Raw genomic sequence first — 26,650 nt, 5'->3', positions numbered from 1 at the left:
GAGAAAATAAGTAGGTACATACTATAAGTAATACGGCAGGCTAAAAAAACGACAATTCACTGTTTATTGTTGTATAAAACAACCGTCAACTTGTTCAATTATAATACGAATTTTGTTGCTCCATTATTACTTTTTCTTTTGTTATTAAAATTAAAAATATTACAGTCAAATTACAGTTAGGTAGGTATCACAACGCGTGCACATTTATCTACCTTTGTGTGACGCGCTTATCTCAAGAAAGTGGCAGCCGCGCTCGCACTGTTTTGAGTTGTTTTGAGACAGCGCGTCTGTGAACACGCACACATAGACACCTTTGTCTGCGTGACTCGAACGCGCTTTGTATGTAGATTGACTTCTGTACCTATGTATTTTGTGCCTACACCTTATGCATCACAGTTGCACGGAAATGCACTCAGCATTTGGCGTAAACAAAGGTCACGTTCACTACCTAATAGCCATAGTTTGTAAACACTCTGTAACATATATTTCCTCTTGAATTTCAGTTTATTTATTTTCGTTTTCAAAAGAATCAGTTTTTGTGTTTTTGTTATATCTTCTCCTTGAACCTAATACTCGCTTCACCCGAATCTTGGGCCCTCCTCCCATTACCCGGTTAAAAGTAGCCTGGGACCCTCACTTTTTGGTATCTGTATCCATTTGAATTGGTCAGCCGTTTATGCGTGACAGAGTGAACGTTACGTTTACAAATTATAAAATTTTAGGAAAGATTTTTTCAGATGATCAAACGGAGGTGAATGAGTTGACCTGTCTTTTTGGGGAATATTGAACAAGGAGATAAACGGCTGAGGAAACGTGTTTGTTTGTCCAACCAGTTTTTAGTGTAGACCAAGAGTGATCATTGTTTACCTCAAGTTTAGACTTCCCTTAACTGGCTAAGTTACATTAGAAATTGAGTACCTATCTTTGTTTGCATTATAGTTGATCCCATTCTCTTTGCTTTGTCTGCTTTGCTGCATATCTGACATATGTAATGAGGTACATAGCAAGGAATATACCTATATCTGAAAAATAGTATTTCCAAGATTCCATTGAATACCGAAAACCATGGAAATCTCCATACATTAACAACCACCCTACACATCTTACTGTTGATGCATGAATTAAATGAACAACGTTTGAATTGTAAATAATGCCGGGCGTGTGTTTGCATGTCGAAACTGCGGCGCGCCGTCCGACGGACCAAATTAGACGCTGGCAGTGGACTGGTCCAACTAGAGTTACCAGTTATTTGGGAACTGGGAGGACTGTCCTGACAAGCGCAGTTTTTTTGGTTAAAGGAAAAAAGTCTTCGTAGGCATGTTGGGGTCGACTTCCAGTTTAACTGAATAAGCAGGTGAATACTATTTAGTGGGTTAACTACATGGAGTATGTATGACTGTTTGTCAGGCTTTCTGGCTTTCACATCATTAAGTTGCATTATATTTCATCATTAGATTGGCAAGTAACGAAAAGTCATTCTACGAAATGGTGTATCTCCGTATGAAATGTTTCCATAGTCAAGTCAACAGCTAGCATTAACTGCCTGTTTTTATTATGACTAAGGATCTTTGTTAGTAGAGATAAACTAGTGCAGCTGCACGTTTTTCATTGTTTGTCGACTGAATATTCACTCCACTACACTGACGTCAATTGTCTTTGCATGTCGCAAGACACGAGTACTTACCTACCTATGTACCTACCTTCTTATTCATCCTCATTATATGCATACTTTAAATATATATTTTTTAAAGGATGAGTGTTCATTAAGGTTTATGATCATTGGACTAAATAAGACAAAATATCCTCGATTTTTCTAAGCATTTGTCATGCCTTGTGACATGCATGATTGATATTCTTATGATATAATCAATGTTGTAATCCGAGAGATTGTTAAAGAATAAAAATATAATAAAAAACTTGCTTCGAAATAGAAATTATCTATAGTATAGGTATGATCCTACTTTCTTTTCAGGACTATCCGTGAAAACCTGGGAAGCGTGGTTCCCCCACACTGGAGCTTTTCTACGTATTATGCAATGATGTTTCAGAACTTATTTTAGTTTGTGAGAAATCTCCCCGCGAGGCAGACACCGCGTCGCAAATTCATACAAATACGGTCTTTATCCAACTAAATATAAGAATTGCAATTGCGTGCACAAAATTGTCAGTGTAAAACCAGTGGTTTTGATACCAAAAGTGTATTTTATTAGCGTTTTCCCGCGTGGGTGTAGTGAATATCGGCCATATTGTTTTTTTGTATTGTTTTGTCGTGTAGCGAGCTGTTCCGGGATGACACATATTACTGACAGGCGTATTAGTGGCGTATCACTAAAGAAAGAGGAACAAAAACTAAGAGCTTTAAATATATTTTCAGGAAAACGTAGCTAGAAAATCTGTTAAAATATTTGTCTTGTTTTTTAAACGTGAAAATTGCCTTTAATGGTAAACCGATGTAAACCAAATTCTGGGTCTTTTCGTAAATACTTAATTAGACAATTTACTTTTACACATTAATTAGAGCAAATGCGTAAATAAAACTCTCCTACTTCTATTCAAATCTGGTTTTCCCACAACATTAACAAAACACAACGTCATCTGTTAGAGCTCCCGCACACTGCAAACTTTTAGTCGGCCGATAGTTTGTTTGGGCTCATAAATCAGGAAGTTTAATGGAAGTGAGCAAATTACAACGATCAGGTATTTTGCCGGTATAGAACGACCGAAAACTTTGATTGGAATCGAAGATTTTCTTTAAAAATATTTTGTTTTCAGTCGTCAGCTCAATTGTTGGCCGACTATTTAGTTTGCAGTGTGTAGGTATTCTGAAGCCACATAAAGATAAAGACATACCGTCTTACCACAAAAACTTTTAAACGTCAGTTTATGCCTTGTCTAAAAAAATGTCAAATTATGACGTTGACATATGGTTCATTTTGCAGACAAAATTTTATAAGACAAGTGTAAAACAGGGTTTAAAGTTTTTGTAGTAAGGCCCTGTGAGTCTATCACTTAGAAACCACAATATTACCTACTATTAATACATAAAAGTTAACTTCGTTCTTAAAAGGAAACTTTCATAATGAAATACTTAAGATTTTCCAAATACTATTTCGGAGCTGTTTTCAATTGTGACTCACATACTTGTTGATTCGTATTGTTTCGCTCAACTCTGGCCTTATTTGGCTGTTGTTACTAATTATTACGGTTGCCAAAACATTATTATAACGTTTATGTTGAAATATAGAACATATAAGCGCCCATTCTTAGAAATTCAATCAGATTTTTAAATCGGTTGGAGATAAAAGTATGACAAACTACCTCAAAGATCTAAGCTTACCTATATGAATACAGTCATCATATGGCATCTTGTTTGTTTTAGAAACTTTTACTTAGTTCCCAGAATTAAAGTTAACATCTTCTCTTTTAACTACTTTCTTGTGAAAGGTCTGATTCATGAAATTTATTTTATTAAGTAGTTATATCTATAGAAAAACCTGAAGTAGGTAACATTCCCAAGCGAAATAATCTGCTGCATTCGATTTTGTTATTGAGGAAATCGAAAGCATTAAAACATAGGTACTTAGTAGGTGCAAAAACTTTTTAGTTGCTATAGTTTAAACACATTACCAGTAGCTTTTGTTCTTATAAAACATTTACGAAACCAGCTGACAAATTCCATCAGTCATTACCTCACAAGACATAGTTGCCAGTGTAACGACTTATACGAAGTGCAGACAGATTCTCAACAAATGATTCATTAGTGTCCTCGCCAAATGATTTCCTACGAACGTTTCACTTTTAATTGAAGCTGGTTAGATTTATCTGTCTGTGGTCTTGCAACCTGCCGTGGTATGCACATCTGGGTATTCCAAGTATGCCATTCAGTGTGCACTTTGCACTCTTGGTAAAGGTGCATCTCCTTATTGTTAGGGTTCCGTACATAAAGGGTAAAAAAAAGTCTTAGTAACAGGGTCTCATGTTACTAAGACTGCTGTCCGTCGGACACCAGGCTTTATCTTATGAACCATGATAGTTAGACATCTGAAACTTTCACAGATGATGTATTTCTGTTGCCGCTTCAACAGCAAATACTTACTCAAACTTTTAAGCAGTCGCTCCTTGTAAAACACTGGTACTCAGCTGCATCCGGTTAGACTGGAAGCCGACCCCAATGTACTTGGGATACGGTTAGGCAGATGGTGATGATGAAATTATTGAAACTATTGTAAAATAAGTACATAGGTATTTAAACAAACGTGACTTTTTGTACGGACCCTTCTAGCGCGACTGCGAGTCGCACTTGGCCAGTTATTATGAATGGCGGAATTCAAAAGAAAGGCCTTACTTTGTCGAAGTATTATGTATTTAATGCGGAAATCATAATATTTTTATTATCGACGTTAGATGTTTGCGATATTGTTTTAATGTCTCATGCTTAGAGAATGATGAATAACCGCGGTAAACATTGTCTGTGAATATACATAATGCTAGTTTATCAAACACTAGAAACCACTTATTAATACTTGAGTACTATCAGGGACACTCTCGCCTGACCTCCACTAGATCCCTTTTCATTAGAAAAAAAAACACGCGAAAACGCAAAAGGCGGAAAAGTCCACTGTACACTTACCCAGTAACTCTACAAATAGAACTGTAGGGTTAGGAAAACTGTTTTGCTTTAGAAGCCATTCCACTTTTCCCAAACATAAAAATACACATTATTTTTCCATTTCTCTCATTAGCAATTTAAACCTGCATAATTCTCTTATCCAATATTATCGCACACATTAGGTTGGTACCTAAATAATAACCACAAAAAAAAACATATTTAATCAACTGAGTTTCCTTCCTCTAACAATAGGTAGGTAATAGGTATGATTTCAAGTAATTCGTCAATCAATGTAAACAAATACAAAGTTTTGTACCAATTGCTTGAAAAAATCCCAGTTAATGATGAGTCAGGCTGATTCATTTGTTTGGATTTCGTTCTAATATTTATACAAATATTTTGCTAACGAGAACTGACCTAGATTCGGCCGGATTTGTAGAGGTTTACATACATTTATGTTATATGCTGTGTGTGTGTGAGACTGTGAGTTATTAATTTAACATTTTGTAGTACATTTGTGCTGGTTTTATGTCGCTTGGCATAAGAGGAGTTACTATGGACGCTTTCGTACTATAGGAACCTATGATGTATTGTTGGCGCTAGAGAATTTAATTTAAAGTAGATTATAAACAGTATTGAAATCCTGTGGTAAACCTCCTGTAAAAATCCTGTAGTTATATACTCATAGATATGAGTAGAAGAAAATAAAACCAGGTTGCTGTTGTGACCCGCAGAAAGAATACCTTAGAACAATGCATTCTTCTTATAATAGATACTATTCCTTAAAATGTAGTTGCAGACAAGAGGTATAAGTAAAAGATAGAAGACACAGACAACTATGACCTACACTTATCGTTGAAAATTTTACATTCAAAGACAGGTACCAGAAAGAAAGCAAGCCCTAAAAACATAACCTTTCTTGGTAGTCGAGTAAAAATACGAGCGAATTGCGTGTACAGTCACACACATAAATATACGACCTAAACGACATTCGAGTATTTTTTCTAAAAACACAAACAAACTGACAAATTGAAAGAAACCCTTTATCATAAAAATGTGCTAAACTTTTGTGATATTTCACTGGACATGAGTGATTTTCTTGCTTTCGTGACTCTGATATATGCATAGATTGATGTTAATCTATGAAAATAGTTCTTTGATAAGCTGAAGTCATAAGTTGAGAAGACTGGAAACTGAAATAGACGAAAGTGCGCCTATTTGCATTGTCATGTCTGATGAACATTCACACTATTGACCTAGGCATCAATACCTACTTAGTATTTTATTACCTAAAGGAAAAACTAGTTTCCCTAAAATATTCCTGAAATCAAAAAACTCTAGAAAATACAAGCAGGATAAAAGCGACGTAAACAGAAAGCTGAAAAACATCTGTAAAGCGGCCAGCAACTGAATTTTTCACGAAATTATTTCTGTACACCGTTCTCTTTACATTTTACTTGCGTCAAAACTATTGTGCAAGCAAAATTGAGCTTTATTCCTTTGTAATAAGAGTGTTAGAATGTTGTATATGAGTTTGGCATGGTGGGTGATGTTTGGAGCAGTTGCGTTGCATTGATGGAATGATGAATAGTTCGAAAAAACCTTGGTATTTTCTTTTGGCTAGAATCTATCATTTTGCTGCAGAGGAAAAGGCTAAATATATGTGATTATTTCACGCATCTGAATTTTCTTGAGAATCTTTCTAGAAAGAAAGTGATTGAAATAAGCGATGACCTGATGATGACGGTTGATATATAAAAACTTAGAGTACAAATCCTAGGGTGGTCAAAAAGCAATGATCCTTATTTATTGACTCGACTAGGAATATCTCGAGATACCTTTTTTAAAGTGTAACACCTATTTATTGCAAAATTGCTACGAATAAGTATGTTTGCACTTATAATTTTCAAATGCAAAAGGCTAAATAAACCAATGTTATAAACTGTTATAGTGAACTGTAAAAGCAGTGCACTATTAAAGCTGTTAGAAGTCTAAAAAGCGAGGCGATGAGAAACATAGCTGATGGTTAAAAATAGCAAGATTTTCAGGTCATACCGTAAGTGTATCTAACTAGACCACTCAATCGTCTGTTTCTTTTAAAATAAACCATTAAAACTGTAGTCCGAAGCGTGAATTAATCTTTAGATTATTTATTAGTATAATATATATATAGCTAGAAACTAAGAGCCTAAAAATACAAAAATATACTTGAAAAATCTTCTGTACCTCGTACACTTAAAGCCAATAACACAATAACGTTAACGTGACATAGATTAAGTATATTAAGTAAAAGAAACAACGTGCGTTTATAGCTAACTTTTGCATTTACTAAATTCTTATCATAATTCAATATACTATAATTTATTATTAATTGATCTTCATATCATAGTTAATCAATGCGGTTAGAAATGAAAACAATACTTCATTCTTATTAATAACACGTTCAAGAAGAAATGGCGCTACAAGCTCACAAGCAGTAAAGGGAAAACATTTGATTATTTTATTTTTTTTCATGAATGAACATAAAAACCATACAGTCATAACGACTCAACAAGTCAATCACAAATAAGGTATCTACATCACATAGACCACAAACTCATTTATTGATTGATCATAAAAAAACGTCAATACTACGCAATATTTTCAATAATTACAAATTACTAATACAAGAGAAAATTAACTATTACTCAAAAAACTCGTAGCAATGACGTAGGTAGCTCACGTAGCCGTGCTACGCGGTGTAATTCCTTCAACTCCTGCGCATATCGCCGTCATTCTATCTGTCGCGAGCCATTAGTACGCACGTAAATACCGTGTTATGAATTACACGACTGTCGCGCTAAAAAAGTAAATCAAAAAGTACACTCAACGAGACAACAAATCTTAATTTGTCCACAGCCACGTGAAAACTAAAAAAAAAAGTTAATAAAAAAAGTGACAGTGCAGTGAAAAAAAAAGACTTGTCAAAATGATGACGATAAGCGAAAGTCAGTTCTCATCGAACAAAATGTCGAGCATCCACAAGATAAACGACAGGATCGTCCACAGAGACAGCTTCGACGACACCAAGAGTTCGTCGAGCGTCAATAGCACACTCATTACGAAGAGGGGCTTCAAGCCTTCTGACATGTACGACCCTCAGAAGAAGGAGTTCCTCACGAACCTCAGTTATAAGTTGTTCCCTGTAAGTTGGGTAAGTGTATGTTTTCTGATTAGTGGCTCGTGCTTCTAACACACGCGTATGGAGGCGCACAAGTATATTGGAGTAATATAATTTATTTTATATTATATTATTTATTTATATTTAAGGTCGCGTTGTCAACAAGTTACCATGCTTTTATAAATTGATAATGACCATTTACATAAAACAAAAGTTGAAGTTTTTTATACAGAAAAAGTGGCAGCTTATTGATGACGACGACTGTACTTTTTTATTGAAACAAAATTGTGTTTTCTTTACAAAATGAAAATTTACTTAAAATAACGTATAATATAATACAAATAATAAAAACATTCTGATTATTCAAACAAGAGATAAGTGTACTCATAAGAGCATGTTTCAAGAATTACAGATGAACTATATTGATAACATTTCTGAATCAGTCGTGAGTCAACGATGTTCAAAGAAATACGCAAATTCATAACAGAAACATAAAAGTCAAACATCTTGCTAAGACGTAGTTTCAAGGCTGAAAGTCATACAGTTGCTTCGTGCAAAGCTTTTGCCAACATATTTATTGTTTTCATTCAATACTTGCGTTTTGAAAACTTTCATAGTAGGTTTCTATTCCTGTGTTTGCTAGGTGATGTTTTCCTGCAGTTTTACCCGTTTTCCTTGGGAACATCTGCATGTGCGAGCTAAAATATAGCTTATGTCACTCGGGGATAGTGTAGCTTTTCAAAAGTGAAATAATTTTTCAAATCGGTCTGATAGTTTCAGAGCTTTTAGAGTAAAAAAATATTTAGTCTTTGTTATATTACATAGTAAAGATTTGTATAGAAGTATAGATAGTTTAGACCTTACATAAATCATGTATATGAAACACAATTTTGTTTCCCATTTTATTATATTTAAGTATTATTTATTTATTTTATATTGTTATTTTTTTATATATGTCACCGTAAGATTACAAACATCGTTAGATTACAATCTATCTCGAGAGATTGCAAACTGTCGAATTATTGTGAACCGTAACATCTGATTGCAATTTAACGCATTATTTTTCGCTATATTATAATCTATCGATGAGAAATTGTCAAATTGTCAACTGTCCGAAAGCTATCCCTGATTTGTCAGTCTTTTTGTAAGATCGACCAATCACGACCAGCCGTTCTGTTGGCATGGAGTTCCCGTAGAGTTAGGAATGAATTTGTGTTTGAAAACAAACTACCTAATTGTTTTGTTTTTTTTTATAAAAGTTCCTTATAATTTTCCAATTTCATTTAAATAAAACTACTTTTACGGATTTTATCGCGGTCGGTTTTAAACGTCGGGATTAAATAATATAATATAATATAACCGCGATAAAATCCGTAAAAGTAGTTTTATTTAAATGTCTAATATTCGCGTAAGTGTCAGAAATCAATGTTTCCAATTTCAATTTGTGTTTGAAGAATAAATATTTCGTTACAATTTGTTCTCTCCATCATCATCATCCTCCGAGCCTTTTCCCAATCATGTTGGGGTCGGCTTCCAGTCTAACCGGATTCAGCTGAGTACCAGTGCTTTACAAGAAGCGACTGCCTATCTGACCTCCTCAACCCAGTTGCCCGGGCAACCCGATACCCCTTGGTTAAACTGGTGTCAGACTTACTGGCTTTGTTTGTTCTCTCCATATGTCAGGAATATTAATTACATACTCGTACTAAATAATAAATACTTGAAGAATTTTCGAAAAGCATTTACACTGACACCTCTATTTCATTCCTAACTCTACGGGAACTCCATGGGAACAGAACGGATTATTGGTCGATCTTACAAAAAGACTGACCAATCAGGGAGAGCTTTCGGACAGTTGACAATTTGACAATTTCTCATCGATAGATTATAATATAGCGAAAAATAATGCGTTAAATTGCAATCAGATGTTACGGTTCACAATAATTCGACAGTTTACAATCTCTCGAGATAGATTGTAATCTAACGATGTTTGTAATCTTACGGTGACATATACAAAGTAGATAGAATACTGACTTCACTAACTACAAAATATAAATAAAAAAAACATAAAACGAAATTAAAAAATCTTTAATAAATTCATCATAAATAAACTACAAACCGCTAAAATAGTAGTTTGGCTGTAATCCAATTAAAATACAATAGATATTACAAAAGAAGAAAGAAAACATGTAATTTTATATATTAAATAAAATTGAGATCGGGAGGTCGGGAGGATGATGTTAATACACAAAACTAAAAAATATTAATCAGTTAAATAACAATAGATTCTTTTTAATGATTATTTTTCCGACCCAAATATCGACCAATAGAATTGCACCATTCGACGTCACGTGGTACAACCTACATGGTATTATACTGAAAATTTTTTGAATATTTTCTCTGGTCGTTGCTACGTCAAACTGACAGGTTGTGGCCGACATTTGGGACGGAAAAATAATCTCCCGAATACCACACGAGCTTCATAATTATCTGGCATTTCCCTCAAGGTTCCCTGCAAACAAATAAAGTCGTCAAGTTTTTCAGGAAAAATCACTCGCGCTTCGCGCTCGTGATTTTTTAACCTGAAAAACTTGACTCCTTCATTTGTTTGCAACGAACCTATCGGGAAATACCCGATAATTTTGAAGCTCTTGTGGTATTATAAGTGATTATTCTTTCTAAGATGGCCGACGTGGCATTTACCTTTGACAAAAGACATTGAACTATTGTAGAATTCATATTGTTTTTTCAGCGAAATACATACCTACATACTTACATGAAAAATATTCTTTATATTCAGCTATTGTCTCATCGGATACTGAAATTAATTATCCCTTTTATTAAGTGCTAAATGAACTATTAGAAATAGGATACCTAAATCATTATTTTCTACGTCCCTAATTATTTGTTGACTGGCAAAATGCCCCAATCAAAGTATCACGGTTTCAAATAATGCTTTATTAATTAATCGATTTAATGAAGAGAAAACTTTGTATCCAGTTTTAAGAATTTTAATTGTGTGGTATTTTGTCGTGGCTTACTTTTAGGCAAAAAAACTTTAACTTAAGGCAGTATCAATGTTATTTAAGTATGCCGTGGGTTTATTATACCGAAATAATAATAACATCGGTCTATATTTATCCCATAATTGAATTTGGATACAATACAATTAGGTATCAATAACACATCTATTGAAATAAAATGTTGGCACTATGAACAGGTCAATATACTCTATTTCCTTTGCAAAGAAGTTCTATAAACTTTTCAAAAAAAAATGAAGTATGTTGAAACTGGTGAAATGTTTAGAGTGGACTATTTGAAGACGGACGGACAAACAGATTAACCTATATTCCCGTCCACATGTTCTCAGCTAAATATACAAACTACGGGTTGGTAACAGACGGGTTGCTTTCTTTTGCTTTCAATATATTTATGTTAGAAATGTAGGTACTATACGTTAGAAATGTTCATTGTTTACGTAAGAAAATATATCATAAAGTATTTCCATAGTCTTTGGAAAATACTTCTTGAAAAATAAACATACGTCAATAAAATTGCTAAAAGTGTTACATACATTAAATAAACAACCAATTAAATATCATCCTAACGTTTTAGAGGTAGTGAGAGTAAAAGTTTCTATTAAATAACCCTTATCTTTAAATATTGAAGTATTAGCTACAAAATCAAATTGCCAAATGGAAATACTTTTATGTACCTAAGTAGTTTGCGGTAAACAGATTCACGCAAGAATATTATTCACGATAGTGTAAATTATTTTTGGAAACACTTTAGCAAGAGAAATAAATCTGAGACAGCTTTGGAGACAGCGCAGAAGTTGTGAGTGTCAAATTGAGTGACCGGACGACACGCTCGCGTTAAGGGAGATCTGTGACAAATTGTGGATTTGAATTTAATAGATCAAATCATAATATTTAATTAAAGCCTTTACAACCACTTATGAACGTCAAAAATATAAATAAGTCTGATTCTAGTTGCTCAGTCGAAAAGTCGCTTCTTATAGAGAACGAGCAAGAAACTCTATGCTTAGGTATTTATTAGTTTTGGAACGCGTTCTTCATAATAAACTCATTATTTCAACAATTTTACTTTTAATCTTTATTGCTGTAATACGTCCGTTTGATCTGCATCATCTATAAATACTGATCATAAATATACAGCAGCAATGAATGCCAACATTCCTACTTGCGTTCTGCTAACAAACCTTCAAAAAGGCCATCTTTCAATAATAACTCTTGACCCGATCATTAGAACACCGACCTCACTTCGGTACTATTTTAGATCAGATATATACCAAAGTGCTGGAATTATTCGATTATTAGATCTAATGATAGTTTAAAGTTAGAGGACTAATATCTTTGCGAGGCCAAATCAGTAAATATTTCTTGTAACCTTAAATCTATGTGGGACTTATGGAAAATCAATTGAAAAGAGTGTCCATGGAGTTTCTTTGCAGTTCTTCTATATGAGACCAATTCCTTGAAGCCGTACACCTAGATGCTTGTCGTAAGAAATTAGCTCCCTCTTATTTATAAATCAGTACATTCGAGCGACCGAAAAAGCTGTCATATTCTGTATGATTTACGTATCTATTTATTACCAAAAAATAAACTAAAACCTAGCTCAAAAGAAAACTAGAAAGCACTATCAAAAGCCAACATACGATAGGAACACGCTACAAATAGCCGTGATCCGAATTTGCACGAGTCGGGCATCGAACCCATCACTCCGCACCTCTGGTCTTGGCCTCTGCGTTATTTAGGGCCCATTTACACATCACCAGCGCATGCGCAGTCAAAAGAGTGTTAGTGTGACTCCTCTTAGTTACACTGGTTGGCGTGTCTGGCTTTTGTTAACGATGTATTAAATCTTAATTGGTGACTTCAAAGGGAGTTGATGCTTCCATTGAGGCAGAGCATCTGACCTGGATCAGAGTTGGGCAATCTTTGGATACCAACTGCGCAAGAGTGGTCGCAAATTAACATAGTTAATTGTGATGTTATTTCTTTCTATCTATTAGGTATATGGTTTATAACATACTAGCTTGTACCTGCGGTATCGCCCCAAACACATTGGCGGAAGAATTCTTGAAAATGATCCAGCAGATCCTGAGATAAGTCCTTAAAGACAGACTTGTAAACCTATAGACTGTTGTTAGTAAATATTTATCTTTAACCAGCTTCTGTCAGCGATTTCAGCCGCATCCCATGGGAACTTCTGTAATTACCTACTAGAATAAAAAGTCTATATTCTTATAGTCTTTCTATAGCCTATAGTCTTTGTTGATAAATGAACCATCTAACACTGAAAGATTTTTTGAAATCGGACCAGTAGTTCCTGAGATTAGCGCGTTCAAGCAAAGAGACAAACAAACTCTTCAGCTGTATAATATTAGTGTAGATGTTTTAATTATTATTATCCATGGCTGTAATCCGTCTCTGCTACAACAGTATATGTTGCCAAATATTCTAATTGTCATACAGAAATATAATACGTTTGACATGACATTGTGAACACATTATATATTGCTAACGTCTGTCTGATGTTGATCAGACAGATAGATATATTCCAAGTGTTTGAGAGTTATTCTGTGATGAAGTTTGTGCAAAGTGATAGATAAGAAAAACTTATATTGATGGTTTTAAAGATATTGCCAAGATCTTTAAAGGATATTTGAGTTTGTATTTCGTAAGTTTTGTTTTTCTTTGGACTTTGGACATCTTGTCGTGTAAGTAAATATTTAGCATATATAAAACTATTAAGTATGTCAAAGATTAGGTAAGGCTGGAAGCCGACCCCAACATGATTGGGAAAAGGCTCGGAGGATGATGAAGTATGTCAAAGATAAAACCAAATTATATAGCAAACTGTATGAAAACAGAGATGTTATTGTAAATTATCATTTTGTGTAGGTTTACCTACTTATTAAATATATAGCATAACTGTTGTGTTTCTGCAGTGCCTCCGGTATGTTTGCGGAAGCCAGGGTAGACGGCTTCCATGCTATAATACGCAAGCGGCTCGCATCATTACTGAGCAGAGTCAGGAGCAGCACCAACAGCATCCTACAGGTTATTGCGGAAAAGCAAGACTCAAACGTCCTGAAAGCAATTATACGTGCTCAAATTTTGTAAACTGGTTTTTGTATGTTTTTATGTATGGACATTGGTCTGAAATAAAGATTATATTATTATTATATCTTGTATGTCTCTACCAGACCTCGGGACTACAGAGTCCCGGATTTTTGGGAGGCGAACGTGGGGCCGAAGCCAACACGCTGAAGCCCTTTTGAGACAACTTTAATGAAATGGTGACACAATTATTATTATTATTTCTCGTTATTATTACAATATCTCACATCTATGTGTGGTTATTTGATGGCACGGGCCGAAGCCAAGTGCTTTTAAAAATTATGAGTTTAGAAATTTTCTTGTTAATCTACATGTATTCAGGATTACTGCTTTTTGCAGTAGTAGATACGTAGATGGACTAATTTTTAATGTATTTAGGCTATTGTGCAAGGTTTTTGGGATAACTCCCGTGCTGGATATTATGATGGGGATAGTCTTGGTATGACTGATATTCCATTGCGTTTTAAGTTCTATTGATAAATCTGTGTATTTGGCTATTTTTTCAGTGTGTGTGTTAGTAAGATTATGGGTGTTGCATATAGCTATGTCTATTATGTATACTAATTTATTTCGTTTATCTACCATAGTTATGTCGGGTCTGTTGTTATAAATGGTTTTATCTGTGATTATGGTCCTATCCCAGTACAATTTGAAATTATCGTTCTCTAAGACTGCTTGTGGTTTATATTTATAGTAAGGTACCTTGTCTGTAATAAGTTTTGTTTGAATTGCTAATGATTGATGGATTATTGCAGCTACTTGGTCATGGCGGTGTTTGTAATCAGTTTGAGCTATGGCTCTACAAGCTCCTGTGATGTGCTGGATAGTCTCAGATGCTCCATGACACCGTCTACAGGAGTCGTTGTAGTTGGGTCGGCGTATTATGTACTTCTGGTAGTTGGCAGTGTCAATAACCTGGTCCTGAATGGCGATCATAAATCCCTCCGTCTCAGGGAAGAGTTCACCTCGCTGCAGCCACGCGTTCGATGCTTTCATGTCGACATGAGGTTGCTGCAAGTCGAGGCGATGTCTTCCGTGAAGGGATTTACTCTCCCAAGCCGCTATTTTGTCTGCTTTGCTGGTGATACGTTCATTGGTTTGTGGGTCAGTGCTGTGTAAATTGAGTGGAGTAATTTTTTTATCTGTTTGGGTGATTATTTTATGAAGAGGTGATTCAAGGGCTTTCTGCATGAAAAACTTTCTTAAGCTGGTTATTTGTTTGTTGTGTAAATTTTCTATGTCTATAAGACCGCGGCCTCCTTCGTCTCGCGGTAGCGTGAGTCTTTGGACACAGGATCGTGGGTGGTGTTTTCTGTTCGTCGTTAGGGTGGTGTTTATAGAGCGCTGTAGTTTAGTAAGATCAGATTTGGACCAATTTATAATGCCGAAGGAGTAGGTAAGTAGGGGAATAGCAAATGAGTTTATGGATTTTATTAAATTACGCGATGTCAGTTGTGATTTTACCAGCATGTTGAGTCTGTGTCTGTATTTAGTGATTATTTTGTTTTTTGTGTGTTTTTGATTAATTTGGTGTGATTGTTCAAAGCCTAAATATTTGTATGTGTCATTTTGTGATAAGGGTTCTATTGTTTTGCCAGAGTCTAATACATATGGGTTTCTATCAACATCATTTCCATTTCGTAAAGTAAATGTTTTACATTTGTCAATACCGAATAACATGTTTATATCATCAGAAAAAGTTTGAGTAAGATCTGCTAGTGAGTGAAGTCCTGATATAGTATTGCTATAGAGTTTGATATCGTCCATAAACATTAAATGGGTCAGCTGATAGCTATCCTGTCTTTCGTTATTTTTAATTATAAGGCCACTGTTAGAAGAGTTCAAAAGGTTAGATAAAGGGTTTAAAGCTAGGCAAAACCAAAGAGGGCTTAAAGCGTCTCCTTGGTAAATTCCTCGCTTTATGGGTATGGGATCTGTTTCTATTGATTTTCCTACTTTAAGTTTAGTATTCCAATGTTTCATGGACTGTGTCAAAAAATGAATTATTTCGGGATGAATTTTGTAATGTTTTAGTATATATAGCAGCCAACTATGGGGAACAGAGTCAAAAGCTTTTTGATAATCTATATACATGGTGCAGATATCATTTTTTAATTTAACATTATGTTTCATGGCTATGGCGTCTATTGTTAATTGCTCTTTACATCCCTGGCTATATTTACGGCACCCTTTTTGCTCCTCCGCTAGGATATTGTTCTGTACAGTGTGTTTGTATATGATTTCTGCGATACAGCCTGTAGTTAATTTGTAAATAGTTTGTAGACAAGTTATGGGCCTGTATTTGGCTGGATTCGTATAGTCGGAGTCTTTAGGGAGCATGTAGGTTAGGCCTTGGGTGATAAATTCTGGGACATTTTCTGGATATTTTATAAAATCATTGATGTGATTATAGATAGAGGGGTGTAGAGAAGTCAATTTCTTATAGTAGTAGTTGTGGATGTGATCAGTACCAGGACTTTTCCAGTTATGTGCTTTATTGATGACGTTAGCGAAGACCTCTAATGGAATAGCGGTGAATTCCATATCTGTTACGGTTTCTAAATTGCTTTTATCGTCTTCTATCCATCTAGCAGTTTGATTATGTTCTGATGCATTCGACCAAATGTTTGACCAAAAGGCGTGTAGTTGTTCGGGATTAGGATTGGGTCTGTCTACTGTCTGTTGTGTATTTTGTATATTTGTAGTGTCTGTGGTTAGTGTTCTGTAAAACTGTCTTTCGTTGTTTGTAAATTGTATATTTTGGTCTTTACGTTTAGTGCAATTGAAATATCTGCGGCGCCTACTTGTTACGGCGGAAAGTTTCTGTTTTAGACTATCCATAAATTGTTCGTTTGTTATGTTAGGTTCTTCGTAGCTAGAGTGTGTTCTGTATTTGTGTTTGATTCTATCAATGTGTGTAATTAGTCTTAGATGCCTGTTTCCGTTGATGTATTGTGTCATTCTTCCTATGTCTTTGCGTATTTTTTCTATTTTTATATCTAGTCGTTTTAGCCACTTTGGTCTTCGGTCTACTACTGTGTTGCGTTGTGGAGTCGTTTGTGTAGGTGTTTGTGTAGTTGTTGTTTGCTCTTTAAGTTTAGTTCCATTACAAATTGCTGCGGTATAGGCAGCGCAATAGATAAGTGTATGAGTTTTCAGGAAGTTGTCTTCTTTAGTTGCGTACTTTGGTAAAACATTGCTATTTAAATATGTAATTATGTGTGCAAATTTCTTTGATGTTTTCTGTTTGGGTATAAAAGGTCTATTTGTGGGGTCTGATAATAAATATTTGTTGTAGGTTTCTTCGAATAGCTTTTCTATTTTGGTGTCTAGGGACTCATCTACAAACATAGTACTTATCGTTTCTTCGGCTACTGTTCTAACTGTGGGAGTGCACTATCAATTGTTATTGGGATATCTGTTTGATTTAAGCCTAAACCATTACTACTGCGTAAGTTGATAGGTTGTGTATTTACAGTTGGACTGCTCGTTATTGTGTCGTCATATGTATCATGTGTGGGCTGAATGTTGAGGAAATCCCTAACTTGTCGTTTTATTTCTTCTAATCTATCATCAGAGATAAGCCTATTATTTATAATTACTCTGCGCTGATCAGCAATACGCTGTTCAGAGACATGTGCGATACAGGAGAATCGTTGTGTTATGACTGTGTGCAGTTGTTTTCTGTAAGCTGTTCTATTGGTCTCTAAATGGGTTATTTTAAAATATTCTGTTATTATTGCCTCATTTATATCGTCAGTCCATCTTAAACGACCAGTTGTGTTCATGGGTTGCTGTGAGTCAGCTACGGAAGGTTGTGTAAGTGCTAGTGTAGTGTTACTTATATTTTGTAGACTAATTCGTACCTCGTTTTTTATGGACTCTATCGTGGTTTCAGGAAGTAATTTATTTCGTAAAATTGCGCGTTTCTGATCTCCTAAACGTTGTTTTGATACTGGTATTTCGGGAAATTTTTGTGTGAATTTAACATATAATGGGTCTAAGTAACCGCGGATTTTAGTATCTAAATCGGTAACTTGAAGGTAAGTGCGCCAGATGAACTCATTCATCTCTCTTGTCCATCTCAATCGCGCGCGAGCTTGGCCAGTGGTGGGTGCAGGATTGTCGGCTACTGCCTCCTGCACAACATCCATGGCTGCAGAAGTTATTGAACTAGGTGGGGAAATAGAAGAAGAATCAGTATTATAGTTCAAACAAGAAAGAGGAGAAGAAGGGAGTGAAGGGAATAGAGATACAGAAGAAGATGGTCTGCTGTAACCTTGTTCGGGTGACCCGGTAGGAGCCCGCTGACTCAACTCACTACCACCGATGGTTCGTATGCTGGAGCGCCCAGCATCGGCTCCAGGCGCGCCCCGGCGATCGCCCCCGGGCAGCGATCCTATACGTAATTTTCTTTGTGCTCTAGTCTCCATTTTGTCGATGGGTTACTATTGCCACGTTAGCCGCCCAGTAATATTATTTTTGCGTTGCCCGCCCCCCACGTGATCTGGTGTTCGATCGGGACGTGTGGTTAGGTTTCAGGGGGCTTATTATTATTATTATTTTGTATGTCTCTACCAGACCTCGGGACTACAGACAGAGTCCCGGATTTTTGGGAGGCGAACGTGGGGCCGAAGCCAACACGCTGAAGCCCTTTTGAGACAACTTTAATGAAATGGTGACACAAAACCGACGATTATCCCTGTATACACTATAGAAATGTACCCAAGGACAATCCCCGGTTCTGTGCTAAACTATTGCTAACTATGGATAAAAACTACTTGGGCTATTGTGATGGGATGCTAGTGGACTAGGAATGGGGAAACTACGGGAACTATGGCACCTGCCGATAACAATGTAATAAATACACGTAAAAATGGCAGGTGGAGACTCGCCAACTCACTTACTGGGCCCCCGGGAATCAGTCGCTAAATCGCAACAAGGGGGCAACAGGTACATGAGCGGCTGAGAAGGGTGAGGATACCTCGGCGGACTTTAAACGCAGATCACGCGCTCCCTGTGGGTCCAGCATCACCGGCCCACTCGCCACTTACCACGAGGCACCTACCCTCCGAGCATTGCTCTAGCGACTCCACTCTGACCGGCCGGTGAAGGCAAGCCGAGAGGCGGGAGACCTATCCCCCGTCATGCTTCACTCCGGCAAGCCGGAGATGGGGGACAGTATACTCTCCCTGGAGCACTCGGATATATAGCCCCGCGGGGTCGCTACTCCCCGTCATCCGCCTCAGATGCCCTGCGGGGCTTATTATTATTATTATTATAACTTTATCACAATCTTCTAATTTTATGTAGTTTTTGTCATTGACGAATGTTAAATCCGCACATAGGAAGTTAATTTCAGAGGAATTCTTTGAAATGCAAATAATTTATATTTTCCGACGTTTAATAACAAATTCATGATTATCTGATGTAGAAAACATTATTTATAAACAAGCTGAAGACACATAAAGATAAATAATGGAAGAGTGATTTACGGAACGAGAAATTACTAAATTAAACATAAATGTCTTCTAATAAACTTTGATCAAGAAATCAGTTAGTTTCATTAGGTTTCTATATAATAGTGTTACCAACTTCATCCTAATAGAAAGCACGTAAATGTCGGTCCGGTCGTATCTGATTGACGTCCCATCGGGATATGAGAGTAAGAAGTGAGTGTGCACCTGTGTCCTTCGCAATTGGCCAATATTCTTTATATATGAGAACTGCCGCCGTGGCCGATAATCGGCTTAGCCGTTGAGCAGTGATAATGTAAAATTCAGTACATAATTATAGCAGAGCCGATCACCTCTCAGTCCTTCTGTACCTAAGAAAAAATTCTGTACCTAACATAAAATAGGGTACTGCAGCCATCAAAGGGCGCATAGAAGAGCTGATCATCCTAGCTCTTCTCTCAATGATAACTGAAAGCAGTCACCATAGCCGAAATCGGCAGGGAAGTATACATATATATATATACCTAAGAAAAAAAGCTCGTCTTCTGCAGTGAAGCAACAAAAAGACTTTCGAAGATTCTTAACAATTAAACTCTTAATAAAACACATTGGCCTCGATTCGTTCAAAAAATCGTTCTATTATAAATTTTCATAGCGGTTCAACAACGAGACCTGGCTCCTTGCCAACCATCATTTCTGGCCCATCAGAGTGCATAGTATAAACGTTTACAAACAATCGATTTTACACTTTACTGCTATTGTTAATAGGTGTAAAATTGGATGTGACGGGTGAGGAGTTAGGTCCTTGTTTTTGACGTTTAATTATGACGCAAACGCAGATTATACTGAAAAAGTTAACTCATTTACAGAGGTTGATAACTAGACAAAAGTGATTATTACTTTAAGAATACCTTGAAAATTAAGTATTTTAAAAAAAATTACCACTTCCGGCACATTTGTACAATTAGATTTGTAGATGTAAATTATATTCTATAGCAACGAGGTTATCTAGAATAATCGTCAATCCTCCAATGACTGTTTAACTAAAATATATACAACTACTTTAATATATGTACTTCTTATGTATGCTAGAAAACTAATAGACCGATTTTAAAAAATCTTTCATGTTTTACTATTAAAATGATAAATTATCTGCAAGTTGCATATCTAGACTATATTTTGTCCCGGTACGGGCAGTAGTCCTCACGGGATGAGGGGGAAAACGAATTGTATGTTCATACATACAAATATTACCAGTCAGTATGTTCAATAGTTGAAACATTCGAGCTTTACAATAGTTGGCATCAAATCCGAGTTCTACGTCTACTGCGCATGCGTCAAGCCTACTTACTAATTTATTTCTAGTCTAGAAATATTCTGTAAAAAAAAACTATGTGAATCTGGGTACTGGGAACTGCTTGTATTGTGGCGTACCGTGCCTTGTCGGGGCCCCGTATAAAAAATTGTTTGGAGGCCCAAGGGCGGATCCAGCTTCGGTGCCAGGGAAGGGGGGTCACAACTATAGGTACAATAAGCCATTAAAATACATCATCATCTCCCGAGCCTTTTCTAAACTATGACGGGGTTGGCTAAGTAATTAAAATATCTATAAATAAGGATAAGGATAATTATTTTAAAGCTTATTTTTACTTCCTTCAGTTTAGGTTAACTATCTACTTATCTCTAAATAACCAATTAGTTAGGCATGTGGCTAGGTATTAACATGGTAGGTACTTGGTCGATGTCTTAAAAAAGGTTCGCCCAGCCATCATATCAACTTCTGTCAAATCGAAACAAAAAAATAAATTATTATTATTGAAAAAGTAAGCATAAAATGTTTAAAACAATATCTTGGCGGTTTACTAAATAAGTAAATCTTTAAAAAAAGACGTGTACATAAAAACTAAAACTACAGCAACAATAAAAAAGACATATGAGTGATACCTATGTAATAATTAGTTTTCCAAAAGAATTAATAGATAAACCCTGGTTTACACAGAATGATGTGGATTTATCCCGCGAGCCCACGCTTCAGGAGCCACTCGACTCACTTACCGTAAGGCAAACGCACAAGAATCGCAACACTAGTCTCATAAATATTGCCAGTGTAAATAAATACCATTCCGCGATTTTTTTTCATGAGTAGGCAACACTTTGCGTTATATGTATAAAAACATTACGATTTTTCAATAATTATTTTTTACTAATTTTAAATATTATATGTATGTATGAGATCTCGCTTTTGCTTTATCTGTCTGTATTCTTTTAAATGACTATCTACTAACTTTCATTTTTCTCATAACATGACTAAATGTTTTGATCAGTTATAATCTTCTGTATTTATGAATAGCGAAATATTCAATCATTGAATAGCTCAAACTTAAGTATTCTTTTTTATTTAGATTTAAATATATGTCTATATATGTAAAAATAAGGAAATTGAATATTTCGCAACTAATTCTTTCTTGTTTTCATCATTCTCTATTACCTATCTAGAGGTTTTGTAAGTATATAGACATAGATGGGTATACTTACCTAGTCAGACAGAACATTTGTGTATACCACTAATTAGATTCCTAGAACTTATTATAATTCTAGATTACTAGAATGTAGAGAATTCTCATAGACCTCTGAAAACCAAAAATATAAAGGTTCCTTCTACAAAAAACTCATAAGCTTTTGTATAGTATTGTGTTGTTCCAATGTTGCTAAAACTACAGATCATTTAATAGTTACTTAATAGTTAGATACTACGTAACTAAAACTGAAAACATTTTATTATGTCTATATTTTTATTTCATCTGTCTATCACGCCTTTGTGATTTTTTTCCAAGATCAATTAATTTTGACATTGTCATTAAACTCATTAGTTTTAATCTAATTTAATAGTTTCTATGTTCTTCAATCTTGGCAAGCAGATCTATGTGCTCATACATTATACTAAGGAGTTTTTAGTTCACACCAAACAGTCAATAACAAACTTGGACTTACATGCAAGTTAGCAATACCTACATAGTCTCACTAGTAATCTCACCATAGTTCCCATAAATCCCGTCGTAACATCATCGACGTAAAAATGAGACATGACGGTAATCCCTCTTACCCTGGTCTTTCAGGAGGACATGGAGAACAAGCCGGTGCTAGTGGGGGAGAAGGAGGTGGACCTGAACAAGATCTTCACGCCGGCGCCCGATGCTGAAGAGCATATCATCAAGAAAGACCGCAAGTTTGGTAAGTAACTTTGACCTTAAAATAAAGGCCACGGCGGCTATGTCCGAAGGAGATCAGGACATATAACAGTGAACGAGTATTTGCGCAGACACAAGTGCACTCACTATTCCTTCACTCTCATAGCCAGATGGGACGACAATCCGTCACGACACGAAAGTGTCATAACTGTTTATGCCTTATCATTACTTGTCCGAATCATAACTTACCCAACCTAATATCACAATAGAAACCCTAAGTATAAAAATGACCAAAACCCTTTTCTCATATTTATACCAATAATATACATATAAAAGACATAAAACCGTTTTCAATACATAACATATGATTTAAGAAATCACAGTGACAATTAATTTAACCCCTGTTATCAACGTACACAGATACAGTTGAATACTGCCCACTCACCTGACGAAATCTATTCTTAGACATTAGTGGCCTATTTACTGCCTATTCTTAGGCCAGCTTACTACACAATGTCACTAACACCATCTATCGGAATTTAAACAAAACATAGTTACAACTCCACTGTAAAATATTGCTAAAATTATAAAATGAGTGCATACCAATTAAATTCATTGTTGAAAAGTTCTTCTAACCTACAGACAGACATGTGTTGCTGGGGAGTTTTTTGCACCACTTCTTCTTCCCAGCAAAAACACAAAGGAAGTGTTGAAGGGTGGGCGTTTTGGGGGCAGCCTTTTGTAAATTGACGTTAGAAAAGTGCTGCTTTGCAGTTTCAATAAATGATTTTGTTTGAGTTTGAATCAGTAAACATTATGCAAATAAAGCTGGATTAGCGTCTCAAAATAACACGAATGTTTTGAAGTTTTGATTAATCTATCTGGCAGTGCTACAAGTCAAATGTCCTTGTCAGCTACAGAGTTAATGCCCCCAGTGATCATAATAATCGTGTTGCTCAAAATCACCTTTTTATCATACAAAAGTGTTTTTTAATTAAAAATACACAGAGGGAGAGAAAGTCTGAACTATTGATGACAGGAATAATAAAAAGGGTTTCAATACTAGTTCAACGACTGCCAGTGAGAAATAGAAGCGAAAAACATATAGCGCCGACCCTATAAAATTGTGAACAGGGCATAAAAAAAAATATGACACTCCTATTTTCCTAATTTAAAACATCGACCAACGGATGGTGCTAATCTCAAACCTCCCATTTCCAGAAAAAACCTTCGCATCTTCAGCATTCTACGTGCCAGGAGTGCACCCGACCGTGAAGGAACAGATGGACCTTGCCAGGGCCATCTCCAAGTCCTTGAGCGACTCCAGCAACCACATGAGCCGAGGACAGAGCATGTACGTCAACAGGAAGAAGAGATCCGTCAAGTGGGTGCATGAGGGACGAGGTGAGCGCTTTTGAAGTTTTATTTTGTTTTATTTGAATGTTTATTTCGGAGGGCACGTAAAACTACAGGTCCCGGCTTTCATTGAACAGCTTTGACAGTCTTTACTTGTAGTCAGAAGCCTGTAAGTCTGAAAACCAGTCTTACCAAGGGGTATTGGGTTGCCAGGTAACTGAATTGAGGAGGTCAGAGACACAGTCCTTGTGAAACACTAGTACTAGGACTGGAAACCGACCTCAGCATAGTTGGAAAAGGCTCGGGAGATGATTTGAAAATTTATAAGAACCGAGATCACCGCATGTCAAATGGGCGTTATCTAGAGTAGAGAACTATCACTAAGTTTTTTTGGGTCTGCTAAGTAGCAGTAGGTAATTGTACGAAATGATGAAGTTTCCTCACATACGACTTCATGAGTGAGTGTATCTGATAGAGTTAGCATAACCAATATTGCAAAGATCACTCCTGTTACATGCCTTACCCACATCTTTAAGATATCTGTTAATTGTTTTGTTTAGATGCTTCACAATTTTGTTACACAGCATAGCCACAGTGCTTTTGAAGACGTTTCATTTCTGTTTTCTTAAATGTCAATTCAGACACACTATAAACATAACGCTACAAGTTATCTTCCATGTCGTATTAATTATGAAATTATTATGATCTGTCGGCCTGGCTGATATTAATGGCAACAGCTGATATTGACAGATTGGTCGGTAGCCAGGCCGCCGGCCTCGGGCTATGCTACGTTATTTATAGGATGCAAAATGTTAATTATTATCAAAGTTGTTTTGAAAATGTGGCGATGAGAGATTTATCTGGATTACATTTACACTAGAGATTAATTAGCCCAGCATAAACCAAGCCAACCTGGTTTTATAGATTGAGAGTTCTTTAAGGATTCAAATTAATTATATATTTTCTACATTTGCAGGTCGAAACACATCGAACGCGTGCTCCACGCCGACTCCCGTAGCGAATCACGACACACCGTACCGCCCGCCATCTAGTTTACGCAACCAGAAAACATACCCAAAATCGGCGCTCAAACACTCCAGTAACTTACCCAAAATGGAGCCGTTCCCTATCTCTCCTCCGACGATTACAGTACAGAATATTGATGTACCAGTCCCCATGGCACCTACGAAGTTAAACGATGTATATGCTTCACCTAAAAGCCCGCGATTGCCCCTAGTTTCGGGACCTAACTTCAACGTAGCGCCGCGCGGTTGGGGCGAAATGAAGGACTACTACCGGCCAGTCGTACTAGATGGCGCTGGCGCTTCGACGCATTACACAGATTTTTAAAATTATTTAATTTAAATTCTTGTTAAATAATTTTAAGACTTAATGTATGTAATATAAGTGACACTTATATTGAAATTCTCTTTACTTTGCGAAGTTATTATTTTTCAAATGTCAGCGTTGTGGGATTTGTTTTAGATCAAAGTAAAGAATGTCATACTTGAATCCAAATAAAGTTAATTAATACAGTAATCTAGAGAACAATGACTTTCCATTGTAGGTATAGCTACTGTGCTTAATATTGAACATCACATCGGAAAACATCGAGCAGAACTTACGAATAATTTTAATGTAATTTAAAATTAGCATTTTGATTTATACATCTTGAATAATGACTATACATGACTAGTTTATAGTTTTACGTTTAATATAGATATTAACTTTAAATACCTATTGAAAAAAAAATGTAGTCGAGTCCTAGTCATAGTTAAGGTCATTAATTAAAATAAGTATTTAATACTCATAGTGTCTGTTATGTAAAGTATCTAACCAAAGATCTGTTGTAGTATCTAAGAAAAATAAATATTTTATCTATTACTTACATAGTCAATAAAAATATGTTTCCTAAAAAACTATAATTACTCTATTTGTATACTTTTATAAAGAAAAAAAACCATTGTATTTTCGAAATGATAAAAATTGACTAATTTTGCTAGTCGAGAAAAATGAATTAACTTTATTTAATAAATAATAACGTACGATAAGTTAGTACTTAATTTAAATTAACTTATTTTTATGGAAAGTTGTATTTATTTGATGTACGACTGTTGTTCGTGAAGATCAATAAAGTACGTTACAAAATTTCTGTTCGTTATAATTTTTTATGATCGCAAGACATTGAAAATGCATCATCATCATCCAATATGATGATGAAGCCCTCCTTGACGATTATCGGCTACGGCGTCTCTTCTCATGTAAGGAGATTAGCCAACTGCGCAGGACATATTATAGTGCACAAGCATTTCCGCAGACACAGGTGCACTCACTATTCCTTCACTCTCATAACCCGATGGGACGGCAATCCGACACGACCGGAGAGAGATCAGACGCAGGACCGACATTTACGTGCTCTCCGATGCACGGGTGTATCAATCACCAACTTCCAGCCTTCGGACTACTTTGTTAAAGTTTCTAAAAGCCACAAAGCGATTTCGGTCCTACTCGGGAATCGAACCCGAGGCCTCGTGCGAGATTGTATGAAAAGGTATTCTAATGAGATGTCATCATTGCAGCCTAAAGTACAAGCATGATAATTATTATTTTAAGAAAACACATAAGTAACATTGTTTTTGTAACAATCCATCAATTATTCCTCAAAGCTTAGTTTTTTGCATAGTCATGTACCTGTGTAAGTAGATTCATGGCCAATATATTCCGCGTGACAT

At 35.9% G+C, this 26,650-nt stretch overlaps 1 protein-coding gene across 5 annotated transcripts; it reads left to right on the top strand.

The window, feature by feature from the left end:
• Positions 1–2,058: 2,058 nt before the first annotated feature.
• On the top strand, positions 2,059–26,066 carry LOC110379033 (uncharacterized). Of its 5 annotated transcripts, none has more exons than XM_021338528.3 (6): positions 2,059–2,116; positions 7,508–7,802; positions 21,374–21,430; positions 22,491–22,605; positions 23,784–23,966; positions 24,895–26,066. In XM_021338528.3, the coding sequence occupies exons 2-6, from the start codon at positions 7,578–7,580 to the stop codon at positions 25,266–25,268; spliced, it is 954 nt and encodes a 317-aa protein (XP_021194203.3). In that variant the 5' UTR covers positions 2,059–2,116; positions 7,508–7,577; the 3' UTR covers positions 25,269–26,066. The 5 variants fall into 5 exon arrangements, with proteins under 5 accessions (XP_021194203.3, XP_063897805.1, XP_021194204.3 ...); XM_064041735.1 differs by lacking the exon at positions 2,059–2,116 and adding an exon at positions 2,147–2,163; XM_021338529.3 differs by lacking the exon at positions 2,059–2,116 and having other exon boundaries at positions 7,348–7,793.
• The last annotated feature ends 584 nt before the right edge of the window (positions 26,067–26,650 follow it).

The sequence above is a fragment of the Helicoverpa armigera genome, chromosome 26, assembly GCF_030705265.1.
Source record: "Helicoverpa armigera isolate CAAS_96S chromosome 26, ASM3070526v1, whole genome shotgun sequence".
Lineage (NCBI taxonomy): Eukaryota > Metazoa > Arthropoda > Insecta > Lepidoptera > Noctuidae > Helicoverpa > Helicoverpa armigera.
This window is presented reverse-complemented; position numbering and strand designations above follow the sequence as displayed.

Excerpts from the sequence above, each read along its gene's own strand:
- LOC110379033 (XM_021338528.3), top strand. The coding sequence starts at position 7,578 with ATGATGACGATAAGCGAAAGTCAGTTCTCATCGAACAAAATGTCGAGC. Across the intron at positions 7,803-21,373 it reads AGTTGTTCCCTGTAAGTTGG|AATGATGTGGATTTATCCCG; the intron begins GTAAGTGTATGT and ends TGGTTTACACAG. Across the intron at positions 22,606-23,783 it reads CAAGAAAGACCGCAAGTTTG|AAAAAACCTTCGCATCTTCA; the intron begins GTAAGTAACTTT and ends TCCCATTTCCAG.